Below are 14,928 nucleotides of genomic sequence, written 5' to 3'. Positions count from 1 at the left end.
AATGTTCCCGTCCATTGAGCAAGGGTGCCGGGACCAATTTTAGGTCTGGTGTTGAATCCGGGGCCTTCCATCCTGTAACTTAGCACCACACATCTGACAAAGTTACCCAGTGGGCCATCAGGAAATCACTTTTGGGGCCGGCTATTCCTGCAACAGTTTAAATATAAATGCAGCTCATAGAGTCACGGTAAGCAAGTGCATACAACAAGTGCAGACAGCATAACATTTCATCACAATACATTTTTAAAGACTTGCATTTATTTAGTGACTTTCACGACCTTGGGACGAATTAAATGGCAATTGACTGGGAGTTACGTTGCCTGTAGGGCTGGCGGGTGGGCCGATTGGCAAGGAAATCTTTATGTTTCAGTTGCAGCCTCAGTCCGGGGCGGGATGCAAGTCAAGGCCCAAATTTTTTTATTTTTAAAAATAAATTTAGAGTACCCAATTCATTTATTTTTCCAATTAAGGGGCAATTTAGCGTGTTCAATCCACCTGCCCTGCACATCTTTGGGTTGTGGCGGTGAAACCCACACAAACAGGGGGAGAATGCGCAAACTCCACACGGACAGTGACCCAGAGCCGGGATCGAACCTGGGACCTCGGCGCCGTGAGGCAGCAGGGCTAACCCACTGCGCCGCCGTGCTGCCCAAGTCAAGGCCCAAATAAAATTAACAAGTGGGTCTGGGGATAAAGGTCTTGTTATGGGCCACCTGTCTGATGTGCCATCAATGAACACAAGACGAGTAGTGAATGAAACTGAGGCTTTAATAAGCTAAACAGAAAGCCTCCTGGCCTCCGATCCCGAACTGAGGCAGGGCCGGAGGTCAGCCACCTTTATACCGAGCCCGAGGGGAGGCAGAGCCATCAGGCAGTGGTTTACCACAATACATGTAGTACAGTAATAGTTTACCACAATACATATAATATACTAACAGTGGTCCTATAGCTTTTTGTTGAATTTGGCTACGATGAGCACAAGAGCCTTCCCTTCAGGTGCGATTCAACAATCTTCCTCGACACTTTAATCAAAATAAGCTTAAGAACCTAATTAACATTTATATATAACCAAACAGCAAGAATGTTTATCAATTACAAACATAAAGACACCACCCAGCTACAGTAATCTATGTATAACACTTAATGAATCCCCCCTTAACTGTTCCAATTCAAAAACAAAATCCCATAAATCACCTTTTCAAGGGCGTGGCCAAGCACTCTGCATTCTCACTTGAATAAGACTGGCTTTCCCTGAGATTCTGACCCCGTCTCACCAGCAGGATTAAACCCTTCCGGAAAGCAAACTATATAGAAAGCCACCACCGAGGTGATTTTTAACTGGACCAGATATTTAAAATGAAAATAGAGAGAGACAGGCCAAAACACTTCTTTCTCCTGTCCGAGTCCACAGCAGCCAAATCAAAGGCGAAAGTAAAACAGCTCACTGAGCCACAGCCCAGCTCCACCCACACAATTACATCACTGAAGCCATGTGATAAGACAAAAACCTTTCTTAAAGGTACACTCCCAAGTCAGTCTGTATACTGTACTACACGTACACTCGTCGCATAGTTTTTCCACTGATATTTCTTTTTTTAACAAGTCAGCAGCACCCTCAAACAACTCTGCAACGGCTGTCGTCCCAAGAGAGCACGTTGGAAGTGCCAGCTCCCTTCTCCTAGCGCCCACCCTCCTCCCACTTTCCCCGGCAGTGTTCAGCCTTTTCATAGAGCGCATTTCATGCTGGATGGCCATTAATTGGCCAGCCAGGGTAATATCGCCTCAACAAAGTGATCTCGGGCAGGATCAGGTTTAACATCCGCTCCCGCCCGCGCCCGAACGTAAAATTCAGGCCATGGAGTCTAAAAGTTTGAGATAATCATGACTTTTAGGTTAAAAATCATACTGATACTCCCTTGCCTGTTAATTTAAGAGTTATTAATGCACTGAGCATTCAAGGTGAAAATCTCTCAAAGGAGCATAAGGCATTTTAGTAATTTCATCATGGGCATCACTGGCATTTGTTGCACTGTTGCTTCACAGCGTCGGCTTCCCAGGTTCGATTCCCGGCTTGGGCCACTGTCTGTGCGGAGTCTGCAGGTTCTCCCCCCTGTGTCTGCGTGGGTTTCCTCCGGGTGCTCCGATTTCCTCCCACAAGTCCCGAAAGACATGCTTGTTAGGTGAATTGGACGTTCTGAATTCTCCCTCCGTGTACCCGAACAGGCGCCGGAATGTGGCGACGAGGTGATTTTCACAGTAACTTCATTGCAGTGTTAATGTAAGCCTACTTGTGACAATAATAAAGATTATTACTAATTGTCCTTGAAGTGAGTGGCTTGCTAGGCTATTTCACATGACTATGAGTCTGGATGTGGAGATGCCAGCGTTGGACTGGGGTGAGCACAGTAAGAAGTCTTACAACACCAGGTTAAAGTCCAACAGGTTTGTTTCAAACACTAGCTTTCAGAGCACTGCTCCTTCCTCAGGTGAGTCTGGAGTCACAGGTAGGCCAAGCCAGGTAAGGACGGCGGATTTGAAAAAATGAAATGAAAATCGCTTATTGTCACGAGTAGGCTTCAATGAAGTTACTGTGAAAAGCCCCTAGTCGCCACATTCCGGCACCTGTTCGGGGAGGTTGGAACGGGAATTGAACCGTGCTGCTGGCCTGCCTTGGTCTGCTTTAAAAGCCAGCGATTTAGCCTAGTGTGCTAAACCAGCCCCTTCCCTAGATTTAGGGAAGATTTCCTTCCCTAAAGGACATTACTGAGCCAGACGGGGTTTTGCAACAATCGATAGTTTCATGGTCACCATTCCGGAGATCAGCTTTTAATGCCTGGTTTTATTTGAACCCGTTTCCCCAGAGCATTTAGCCTGACCCTTTGATTACTAGTTTGTGACATTACCACGCGCCACTGCCTCCCTGAAATTTGAAAATGTTATTTTCTTTGGAGTCAGTAGACAGTGGGCAGGATTCTCCGTTTGGGAGACTAAGTGTTGATGCCGAGGCTGAATTGTGTGCAGTTCACATTCCCATTAGGAGTGCTATTTGGGGAGTGATTCGGGTCATGCTAACGAGCGAGCACTCTGCCGGCGCAAATTTAAAGCAGTTCCCAGCCCAGCAGACGTTCTAACCGCTGGGGCCAGAGTTAGCGCTAAAGAGCCTGGTAGCTGGAGGGTTTTTAAGCGTTCCACTTGCCACACACTCACTGCAGCTACCAAGATATCTCACAGAAAACCTGTCCCCCCTCGAGGTCGGGGGGTTCGAGGTGGACCCACAGCTCCAAGCCAGTGAGGAGTGGAGGGACACCGTCTTCACCAGGGCTAATGCAGACTCAAGCCTGCCCTCCTGAACACTGCCTGAGAGGTGGTGGCAGAGGCAGTCAGCACTGCCAGTCTCACTAGGAGGAGACAACTGTGGATCCGGAGGGGTTGGGGGTCACTGGTGAGGCCTCTGACCTGAGAGGGGCAGGGAACCAGGGAGGTGGTTCTCAAGGCTGCGATACAGGTGTCCTCTGGTTAGAGTGAGCTCTGCTGATACCCTGCTTCCCCTGCAATGGGGCAGCGCCTCTGAGGAGGGTCAACACCTGGTGAGCCCCTGATTGAGTTTGATGATACAGCTGGGGTATGAGGGTGTCCAGAAGGGCGGCCTGGGTGGGCACCCAGATGACCAGAGGCCTTCTGAACATTCAAAGGACACAGGCAGCGCTCAGCAGTGTGAGTAGCCAGGAGCCTGGGAGTAGTATGAAAGGGGTGCGTTTGAAAGACGCACAGGGTAGCACGGTGGCGCACTGGGTTAGCCCTGTTGCCTCATGGTGCCGAGATCCCAGGTTCGATCCTGGCTCTGGGTCACTGTCCGTGTGGAGTGATGCGCGATCAATTACTCTCAAGACGAAGTGATTCATAACTGAAGGCTTTAATCTGCTAGAACTCTTCCCCAGCAGCTTCGATACAGAAAGCGAAGGCTGCTGGGACTCCGCCTCTTATACTCCGCCTCTCAGGATGGAGCTATGTACAACAGCCAATGGTAGGCTCCTGGGTCTAACCAATGGTCATCCTCTTAGGTACCGCAATATCTGGTACTACCACATGGAGTTTGCACATTCTCCCCGTGTTTGCGTGGGTCTCACCTCCACAACCCAAAAGGTGTGCAGGGTAGGGGGATTGGCCACACTAAATTGCCCCTTAATTGGAAAAAATGAACTGGGTACACCAACATTTATATTAAAACAATAAAAGACAGACTGTCCGGCTGACACGGTGGTGGAATGGTTCGCACTCCGCCCAATCGCAATACACATTTCCGGTGTCGTGAGGCGGAGAATCCTGCCCAGTATTTTTACTCCTCGTCAGTTCAGGAAGTTTTGTCTGTGTTGGATTACCAGTGATTTTTGTTTAAAATGAGCAATTTAAACTCTTAATTACAGACCTGAACAAGTAACCTATTATGAGGCCATGTACGTAGCTGTGGTGGCTTTAATACTAATTACAGTAATTACAATTAAGCCGAGAGTAATTTTCACTGCAAATTACTTCAGTCTCGACAAAGTGAGGCTGGTATTTCAAGGACTGCATACATAAAGTAAAAATAATCACACGCAAATTATAGCTGAAACAGATTGACTGGACGTTTCGACCATTGGAACTCATTGAACGGCCACTATTCGTGTTGCATACTCATAACGCCTCCTAGTGGGCTTTAAGTTGCATTTGCAAAACAGTCAGCGAAGACCGAAAAAAACATCTCACTCACCATTACATCCCGGAGGAGCTGTAAAACCCTCGGTGCGATGACATGATGCATGCCTTCCGTTTGTAACTTCCCTTCATTATTAGCTGGTTCAATAGCAAACCAGGCAGATCCCAAGCTTGATTCCTGGTTCGTGTGGTCAGTTGATTTGGTGACAATTGAGGTGCCTCAATTAGCCTCTCTCCTCCGGGGCAAGGAAGGATTAGGATTAGGGATCTCCCATATTTCTACCCGCAGAAAAAGACACGTCGACGAGTTGAAAATTTGACCATTCTAGGACTTGATGAGTGGCCATTTAGGATTGGATTGGATTGGATTTGTTTATTGTCACGTGTACCGAGGTACAGTGAAAAGTATTTTTCTGCGAGCAGCTCAACAGATCATTAAGTACATGGGAAGAAAAGGGAATAAAAGAAAATAAATAATAGGGCAACACAACATATACAATGTAAGTACATAAGCACTGGCATCGGATGAAGCATACAGGGTGTAGTGTTAATGAGGTCAGTCCATAAGAGGGTCATTTAGGAGTCTGGTGACAGTAGGGAAGAAGCTGTTTTTGAGTCTGTTCGTGCGTGTTCTCAGACTTCTCTATCTCCTGCCTGATGGAAGTTGGAAGAGTGAGTCAGCCGGGTGGGAGGGATCTTTGATTATGCTGCCCGCTTTCCCCAGGCAGCAGGAGGTGTAGATGGAGTCAATGGATGGGAGGCAGGTTTGTGTGATGGACTGGGCGGTGTTCACGACTCTCTGAAGTTTCTTGCGGTCCTGGGCCGAGCAGTTGCCATACCAGGCTGTGATGCAGTCAGATAGGCTGCTTTCTATGGTGCATCTGTAAAAGTTGGTCAGGGTTAATGTGGACATGCCGAATTTCCTTCGTTTCCTGAGGAAGTATAGGCGCTGTTGTGCTTTCTTGGTGGTAGCGTCGACGTGGGTGGACCAGGACAGATTTTTGGAGATGTGCACTCCTAGGAATTTGAAAGTGCTAACCATCTCCACCTCCACTCCGTTGATGCCGACAGGGGTGTGTACAGTACTTTGCTTTGGAAAGATTGGGGCTGCCCCTGAAGCCATTTCCTCGCCAGGAATAAATATAGCTTCAGTTCTATATTTATTTTATTTATTTATTTATTTTTAAATTTAGAGTACCCAATTCATTTTTTCCAATTAAGGGGCAAATTTAGCGCGGCCAATCCACTTACTCTGCACATCTTTGGGTTGTGGGGGCGAAACCCACGCAGACACGGGGAGGATGTGCAAACTCCACACGGACAGTGACCCAGAGCCGGGATCGAACCTGGGACCTCGGTGCCGTGAGGCAGCAGGGCTAACCCACTGCGCCACCGTGCTGCCCTCAGTTCTATATTTATGTCCATGTCCCAATGCTTTGGTTGACCCAGGGAGAAGGGAAGTATTTTGTACCGATGTTATCCACATTGCCGGTTTTAATGTCAAAAAAACCACAACTCAAAAAACATTTTACATAAACGATACTTTAACCACCATAGGATATCAGGTTTTGATAAACAAATATAAACTTTCCTTCTACTGTCTTGAAGTCTGGATTTTGAGTCAGATGTTGTTCATATTGCTTCCAGTCTGCTAAATGAGATGGATCCATGAAGAATGACAAAGCATTTTTGCTGTGCTTGAACAATATAGGCAAGTCAGATGGTCCATATATAAAGATATGTGTCAAGTCAAGGATTGCTGTTTTATCGTGTGTGGGTATCATTGACCTGTAGAAACTATTTGCGAGATCCAAAATGATATACCGAATGCCACAGTCCTTCACCACCTCTGCTCCATGGTCTAATGGCTAAACCTCACTCATAAGGCTGGATCTCACGCTCCTCTGCCGGTGGGTTTGAATGCGTGAGGGCATCCAAGCAGGTGACCCTCAAGCCACCTACTTGCCTGCCCATGACCTAGCTAAAACTTTATGGGGAAGGTGTGAGAACATAGAACATACAGTGCAGAAGGAGGCCATTCGGCCCATCGAGTCGGCACCAACCCACTTAAGCCCTCACTGTCACCCTATCCCCGTAACCCAATAACCCCGCCTAACCTTTTTTTTGGTCACTAAGGGCAATTTAACATGACCAATCCACCTAACCTGCATGCCTTTGGACTGTGGGAGGAAACCAGAGCACCCAGAGGAAACCCACGCAGACACGGGGAGAACGTGCAGACTCTGCACAGGCAGTGACCCAACAGGGAATCGAACCTGGGACTCTGGCGCTGTGAAGCCACAGTGCTAATCATTTGTGCTACCGTGCGGCCCACTGTTGTGCAGTCTGCCCATCCTTGGGCCTATTGAGGCCCTTAAGAGGCCAATGAATGGCCACTTAAGGCCTCGCCCCCACCAGCGCTGGTACATGCAGGAAAGCTGGCAACGTTAGCCACACGGGCTGATGTCAGGAATGGGAGAACTTCTTTTGTGGACACACTGGGCTCATTAGAGGCACCTCCCCATCAAAGGTTATCTACCCTTACCCTCCCTTTAGCCTTCTCAGCCGGCCTCCCGAACTAGGCGCACAACTCACCCCCCCCCCCCCCCCCCACAGAGACCCCCCGACTCTGGATCTATCTGGGCTCCCCAGCATGGCGGGATTGCCTGTAGTCCCAGAAGTTGGCAACGCTCATAGCAACGCTGTTTGGACCTCAGAGCTGCCAGCCAATCCGATTGGCTGAAAGCACTCTAAGGCGGTACCTCCTGCCGAGACGGGGATGAAATCGCCTTAAAGCAATTGACGCTGCTCCCGGCGTTAAACTGCTGCAGGGAGCCGTCAGGATTGTGGGTGGACTCCCCTTGCAACCTATTAGCCGGAGGTCAGGGTGCCCAGGAAAATCCAGCTGTTTAAATTTCTGCCCTTTAACTGACATTGAAATGAAATGAAATGAAATGAAAATCGCTTATTGTCACAAGTAGGCTTCAAATGAAGTTACTGTGAAAAGCCCCTAGTCGCCACATTCCGGCGCCTATTCGGGGAGGCTGGTACGGGAATTGATATACAAAGTTGTGCAAAATGTTCAACTCTTATGTCTGAATGAGTGCAGCTCCAATCACACTCAAGAAGCTTGTCACAGGAACATTGGAGGCATAATCCAGAAAGCAGCCCAGTTTATCGGCACACCATGACGCATCCCCTCCTCCACTGGGCATATTATGGACGCAGCGTGTGCCAACTAAAAATGGCAATCACCGCTGCAACTTGCCAAGGCCTCTTCAATGGACGCTCCTAAACCCATGACCTCTATCACCGAGAAGGACAAGGGCAGCAAGTCATGTGAGCCGCATCCGCTGCGGGTTCCACTCCAAGTCATACACAATCCCGACTTGGAAGTTATGTTCTCCAAGTGCCGCAAAGGGGAAAGTTATGGATGCAACGGGAGGAGGCTGCACATTTGCATTTCTTACAAACGCGATCAGAGGTTTACTCGGAGATGTTGCTCATACGATCTAAGATGGAAAACTGAAGCCCGCACAAAACATTCTACTGACGTCACTACAGATCACGTGATGATCCACCAGCAGGGATGTATTCTTCGATACATAACAGAAGTGTATTCCCGTTCTTTCAACATCGCTGGGTAAATATTCTGGAGCTTCCTATCTAAAAGCATGGTGGGTGTACTAATGCCACACGGACCACTGTGCTACATGAAGACGGCTGACCACTACCTTCAGCACGGTAGCACAGTGGTTAGCACAGTTGCTTCACAGCGCCAGGGTCCCAGGTTTGATTCCAGCTTGGGTCGCTGTCTGTGCAGAGTCTGAACGTTCTCCCCGTGTCTGCGTGGGTTTCCTCCGGGTGCTCCGGTTTCCTCCCACGGTCCAAAGATGTGCAGGTTAGGTGGACTGGCCGTGATAAATTGCCCTTAGTGTCCAAAAACGTTAGGTGTGATTACTGGGTTACGGGGATGGGCTGGAGGTGTGGGCTTAAGTGGGGTGCTCTTTTCAAGGGCCGATGCAGACTCGATGGGCCGAACGGCCTCCTTCTGCACGGTTGATTCTATGATTTTCAAAGGCAAATGGGGGCGGGATTCTCTGATCCTGAGGCTAAGTGTTAACGCAGTCGGAAACGCCGTCGCGTTTCTCGACAGTGTCAACATGCCCTTAGGATCAGCAATTCTGGCCCCTACAGGGGGCCAGCAGGGCCTGGAGCGGTTCACGCCGCTCCAAGTGCTGATCCGGCTGTGGAATGGGCAGCGGGGATGCGCGCATGCGCAGTGGGTCCGGCGCGAACCCGCGCATGCGCAGTCACCAGCGCGATTTCCGCGCATGCGCGGCGTCTCCCTGGTCCGCGCCGGCCCCGACCCAACATGGCGCAGGAGTACAGGCACCTGCGCGGAATAAAGGAGGCTGGGAGACAGAGAGGCTAGCCTGCCGATCGGTAGGTCCCGATCGCGGGCCAGGGCCCCCCCCCGCCCCACAGGCCGCCACCCAACCCTTCAACGCTGTATTCCCGCCGGCTGAGAGCAGGTGTGGACAGCGCCGGCGGGACTCGCCGTTTCCACAACGGCCGCTCGGCCCATACCTGCCGAGAATTGGCGGGCCGGCCGCATCGAGCGGCCCACGACTGGCGGCGCGCCAAACACGTCGGTGCCAATGGTGCCGATTCTCCGCTCTGCAGAGAATCACGTGCCGGCGTCGGGGCGGCATGGCGCGATTCGCACCGGTCACGGGGATTCTCCGGCCCCGAGCTGAGAGAATCCTGCCCAGGGTTCAGCAATAAATGCTGGCTTTGGCAGCAATGCCAACATTCCGTGAATAAATAGCATTTAATCCTAATTTTTAATCCCAATTTGGTACCCCATTTACATGCTTTGCAATTCAGTGCGAGCTAACGAAACAAAAATATTCATGGAAATGCGCAAGAAAAACACAGTTCAAGTGCTAGAATGTCAAAAGTATTCAGACGAAAGCAACTGTCTGGTCAGTGATTGAGGAAAAGTGACATTGATTCGCACTTCCCCAGTGCTCGGGGGTAAAGTCAGTTTGATCATAGCCATCCTAACAATATAGTGGACGTTACACGAAATGGAAACATGTCACAAGACAGACGCACTTCAGCAGAGAATCACATCACAGGGGCTGGTTTAGCTCAGTGGGCTAGACAGCTAGTTTGTGATGCAGAATAAGGTCAGCAGCGCGGGTTCAATTCCCGTACCAGCTGAGAATTCTGAATTCGCCCTCTGTGTACCCGAACAGGCGCCGGAATGTGGCGACGAGGGGCTTTTCACAGTAACTTCATTGGAGTGTTAATGTAAGCCCACTTGTGACAATAAAAAGATTATTTCCTTGTTGTTTCCTATTTACATCTACATGTATTGTCTGACCTTTCAACGAAGGATACAGATACGTTTGAAACTCTAGTGGGTTTGTTGGGGTAATTCTTCAGGCAAGGACAAATGGCTGCGATTGATAATATCTCAAGCACTCCGCATACCCCATCTTCTGCTAGTTTGTTAGGAATAGAAAGAGGAAAAGGCTTCCCAGCAATAGGATGGAGTCTGCAACAACGTGAATCATCTGCATATGCAAAGTCTCTGCTCAGAAAAAAAGAGTAAATTTATGAGATAGAGATTTAACTGTTATTAATATATATATTGACAAAGGTAACTTGCATTAATCAAAATAACACTATGGTGGTGGAAAGGTAGGAATGCATTTAAAGTGAGATGTGGAGATGCCGGCATAGGACTGGGGTGGGCACAGTAAGAAGTCTTACAACACCGGGTTAAAGTCCAACAGGTTTATTTGGAATCACTAGCTTTTGGAGCACAGCTCCTTCCTCAGGTGAGTCACCTGAGGGAGGAGCAGTGCACAGAAACCTAGTGATTCCAAACAAACCTGTTGGACCTTAATCTGGTGTTGTAAGACTTCTTTTTCTGAACATTTAGAGTACCCAATTATTTTTTCCAATTAAGGGGCAATTTAGCGTTGGCCAATCCACCTACCCTGCACATCTTTGGGCTGTGGGGGTGAAACCCACGCAGTCACGGGGAGAATGTGCAAACTCCACACGGACAGTGACCAAGGGCCGGGATTCGAACCCGGGTCCTCAGTGCTGTAGGCAGCAGTGCTAACCACTGTGCCACCGTGCTGCCCGCAAGACTTCTTACTGTGCCCCCCCAGTCCAACACTGGCATCTCCACATCATAGCTTAAGATAATAACAAAGGTCTATTCTGTGATTGAACATTCCTGACATTAAACACCGCTTTAACCAAGTGATTCTCAGGAATTTTGGCTGTCAGGTTAATTGTATCAGATATTTGCCCACACAATTTTTCATCCATTGTATCATTGTGTGACCTCCAGATTGAGTGTCGCGATCTTGGCACTCACAAGTCAGATACATGCTCCCACACTAATTACTAATATATGCACAGCAACTTAAAATGTCCCCATTATGACAAGTTGTGAATTTGAATTCAATAAATCTGGTTGAATTCTGCATTGGCACTGGAGAAAACTTATTCTCAAAACTACCAGTTCATCATAAAAAACACAACTGGGTCACCAGGTGTCCCTTAGTGCAGGCATTGTCAAACTCGGGGGTGGGACCCGCGGGTGGGTCGCGGGCGGGTATCGGGAGGGTCACGGAGCCGTCCGTCGGGGACACGCCCGATTGTGCAAATCCGCGCGCAACAGCTGCCAGCTTTTAACTATGCCGGCTGCAAGCGGCCTTCAAAATGGGCGTGAGCATGTAAAAAGCACACGGCCGCACCGAGCATGCGTGCCAGATCATCGGCGCGCATGCGCAGTGCGGCCACTTTTTTTTTTAAACAGTCGCAGGTTTTTTTTAACAAGTTCGGGGAGATTTTATTTAATTCATTTTCTTTTTATTTTTTTCATTTATTTTATTCATTTTTTTTACAAGTTCGGGGGGGGGGGGAATTCTATTACAGGAAAAAATGCAGAACTCTGGACAGATGGAGCCTCCATACTTTCCGACACCGGAAGGCTTCACCTTCATCCAATAGGTTCCATTGGAGGAGTGTGTACGAGGGCCAAAGGGATCCAAAACCATTTCCTCCACTTTTGTCAGCAGCAAACAAGATAAGAGAAAATGGTGGGTTGCGATGGTCGGCCGGCGCGGGTCGTGAAGGTCGGCTGGCGTGGGTCGCGCAGGTCGGCTGGCGTGGGTCGCGCAGGTCGGCTGGCGTGGGTCGCGCAGGTCGGCTGGCGTGGGTCGCGCAGGTCGGCCGGGTCGGGTCCCGAAAGTCGTCCGGTTGGTAAAAATGGGTCCCCGGAAATAAAGTTTGACAAACACTGCCTTAGGGAAAGGATCTTGCCACCCCAACCTGAACGATGTGATTCCAGGTCGACGCTGCATGTCTGACCCTTTTACCCACTAACTTATAAAACGATTGTTTGGTCCACCGCCAACCTCTCGGTAGAGACAGGTTGTGCACAGCACAAGACCTGATACTTACGTTACATAGTGAGTGCTGTCACAAAGTACAGTGTGTCCATCGCGGCAGAATTTGTCCAGGTTCTCATTCCTAAAATGAAAGCATCAAGGTTAGGCATATTCATGGAACATGCAGTTCTAGATTAGTAGATACCATAATGACATTTAAGGGGCATCTTGACAAATACATGACTAGGATGGGAATTGAGGGATACGGACCCAGGAAGTGTGGAAGATTTTAGTTTAGACGGGCAGCATGGTCGGCTCAGGCTTGGAGGGCCGAAGGGCCTGTCCTGTGCTGTACTTTTCTTTGTTCTTTGATATGTATATGTATACAAGTAAAGGGTTAATTATTACATCTCAGTGTAATGCAACCACTAGAGGGCACCACTAGTTCCCAGTATAAATATAAGAACTCAGGGAATCTTGGGTAGTAAGTTAAGTGTTAGCAGCAGAGAGAGGTAGATCACAGCATCGTTAAGACTAGATAGAATTAGCACGTGTAGTTTATAGTTACTTAAACATAGATTACTTTATTAATAGTTACAGTTCTGTGGAGTGTGCAAACTCAATATAATTTAATCGTATTCAATAAATCAGTTTTGCTTTAATTTAGAGATCGGTGGTTTCTTTATAATCAGACCTTTCTAGATTACGAAGCAAAGAGTAACGATATATTACCAAAAAGTAATATAACAGATACTTATGAATGGTGAAGACTGATTAAAAATCTAGACTTGATGCAATAAAAATCATAGAATTTTCAGTGCCGGAGGCCATTCAGCCCATTGAGTCTATACCGCCCCCTGAAAGAGCACCCTACCTAAGCCCACACCTCCAGCCTATCCCTGTAATCCAGCAACCCCACTTAACTTTTGACCAATCCACCTAACGCGCACATCTTTGGACCGTGGGAGGAAACCGGAGCACCCCGAGGAAACCCACGCAGACATGGGGAGAACGTGCAGACTCCGCACAGACAGTGACCCAAGCGGGAATCGAACCCGGGTCACTGGCGCTGCTAACCACTGTGACCATGCCACCCAATCAAACAGATTTTGAACGCGAGCCCTATAGGACTGCGTCTTCCATATCTTCTTCCATATAACGGCCTGGACACGCATCACCCCATGCTATTGCAGCGCCCTGTGCCCCAGTTAATCAGCATCAAAATCCTCACCTCACGCTCAAATCACTCGTTGCCCCAGTAGCCCATATATTCCTGTCCTTCTGACTCCAGATTACCCCTGTCCCTATAACCTGTCCTTACTCCACTGAGTAAGGTCAATCCTGCAGCCATTGCATAAGGAACCGGTGGAGCTGACAAGCATTGGGGTGATGGTGTATTGGTTTAAGTGCATTATGAGGGTATTAGGAATCATACAGTTCTGAATTAGCAGAGGTTTGAGAAGAATGAGATTGCGATCTCCTCAAGAAATATTTGATACCAATAATAAAAAATATAGTGAAATTCCACACACAAGAGCTAGTGCTAGGAAGTGTATATTCTTACCCAAAGATGTGAGTCGATAGGTTACCATTTACTTTGACATAAAACTGGATTTTTACCTATAAGATAAATATTTTTTCTTACTTTAGTCTTATGAAGAATGTTTGTAACCAATAGAAAAAAAAATAGCACTGCATCTATATATGAAAGTAAAGCCGTTTTAATGAAATTGTTTTTTTGTCTATTGTGACTGCCAGTTTTCATCTTCATAGAATTTACAGTGCAGAAGGAGGCCATTCGGCCCATCGAGTCTGCACCGGCCCTTACAAAGAGGACCCTGCTCAAGCCCACGTCTCTACCCTATCCCTGTGACCCCCACTAAACCTTTTTGGACACTAAGGGCAATTTAGCATGGCCAATCCACCTAACCTGCACATCTTTGGACTGTGGGAGGAAACCGGAGCACCCGGAGGAAACCCAGGCAGACACGGGGAGAGAACGTGCAGACTCCGCACAGACAGTGGCCCAAGCCGGGAATCGGACCTGGGACCCTGGAGCTGTGAAGCAACTGTGCTAACCACTGTGCCACCCAAACATCCCCTCTGACTAATATGTTTTCTTCCTTTTCATTGGTCTCTTGCACTTTTCTTGAGTGGGAGCCTCCCTCTGGGATCGTCCAGCTCTGCCCTAAGCCAATGGATTCTTGGCTGGGCCAAGCCGGGTCCCGCCACAATGGGGCTGGAACGTCTCAGCCCTTTTTTCTACTTGGTTGTTTTCCATTAGTCTTGTTCACCAATCATACTATGTAAAATTCTTCACGCCATTTCCAATTTGCCCTCAAAACCTTCTCATCAAAAATGTAATTCTAGTAAAAAAACAAATTGAGATACACCAACGATGGTTTTCCCATCCTTCCCCCTCTACGTAACTGCACTTGTTAATCACGTCGCAAACATATAGAGCTTACAAAAAATAGATTACCCTTCAATTTGCCCTCTTTTCCTCCCAGCCCCTCCACAAGCTATGGCACATCCCCAGTCCTCCAAACCAGTACTCCAGATAATTCCACACCTTTATTACTGAAATGATTAAAAAGCTAGGTGGTGAAGATCCAAAGAGATTTGGGATTCTGCTTACACAAGGCACTAAATTATAGTGACCAGGGCTGGGATTCTCCCCTACCCGGCGGGGCGGGGGATCCCGGCGGGATGGAGTGGAATGAACCACTCCGGCGGCGGGCCGCCCCAAAGTTGCGGATTTCTCCGCAGCTTTAGGGGCCAAGCACTCACCTTGAGGGGCTAGGCCCGCGCC

The 14,928-nt window shown here is 48.5% G+C and overlaps 1 protein-coding gene across 4 annotated transcripts in view; it reads right to left on the bottom strand.

The window, feature by feature from the left end:
• The window catches only part of LOC140399894 (type 2 DNA topoisomerase 6 subunit B-like), a 58,062-nt gene that overhangs the window by 625 nt on the left and 42,509 nt on the right, over positions 1–14,928 (bottom strand). Inside the window, exons 6-9 of one of the 4 annotated variants that reach the window (XM_072489371.1) lie at positions 13,681–13,736; positions 12,190–12,258; positions 10,107–10,297; positions 6,222–6,436 (exon numbers count right to left, since the gene is read on the bottom strand). In XM_072489371.1, coding sequence (XP_072345472.1) covers positions 6,240–6,436; positions 10,107–10,297; positions 12,190–12,258; positions 13,681–13,736 — 513 coding nt within the window. In that variant the 3' untranslated portion in view covers positions 6,222–6,239. Of the gene's footprint in view, positions 1–6,221; positions 6,437–10,106; positions 10,298–12,189; positions 12,259–13,680; positions 13,737–14,928 lie in introns of those variants that run through there. The other 3 variants (XR_011937911.1, XR_011937913.1, XR_011937912.1) reach the window with 3 other exon arrangements.

Source organism: Scyliorhinus torazame, chromosome 24, assembly GCF_047496885.1.
Source record: "Scyliorhinus torazame isolate Kashiwa2021f chromosome 24, sScyTor2.1, whole genome shotgun sequence".
Classification (NCBI taxonomy): Eukaryota; Metazoa; Chordata; class Chondrichthyes; order Carcharhiniformes; family Scyliorhinidae; genus Scyliorhinus; species Scyliorhinus torazame.
This window is presented reverse-complemented; position numbering and strand designations above follow the sequence as displayed.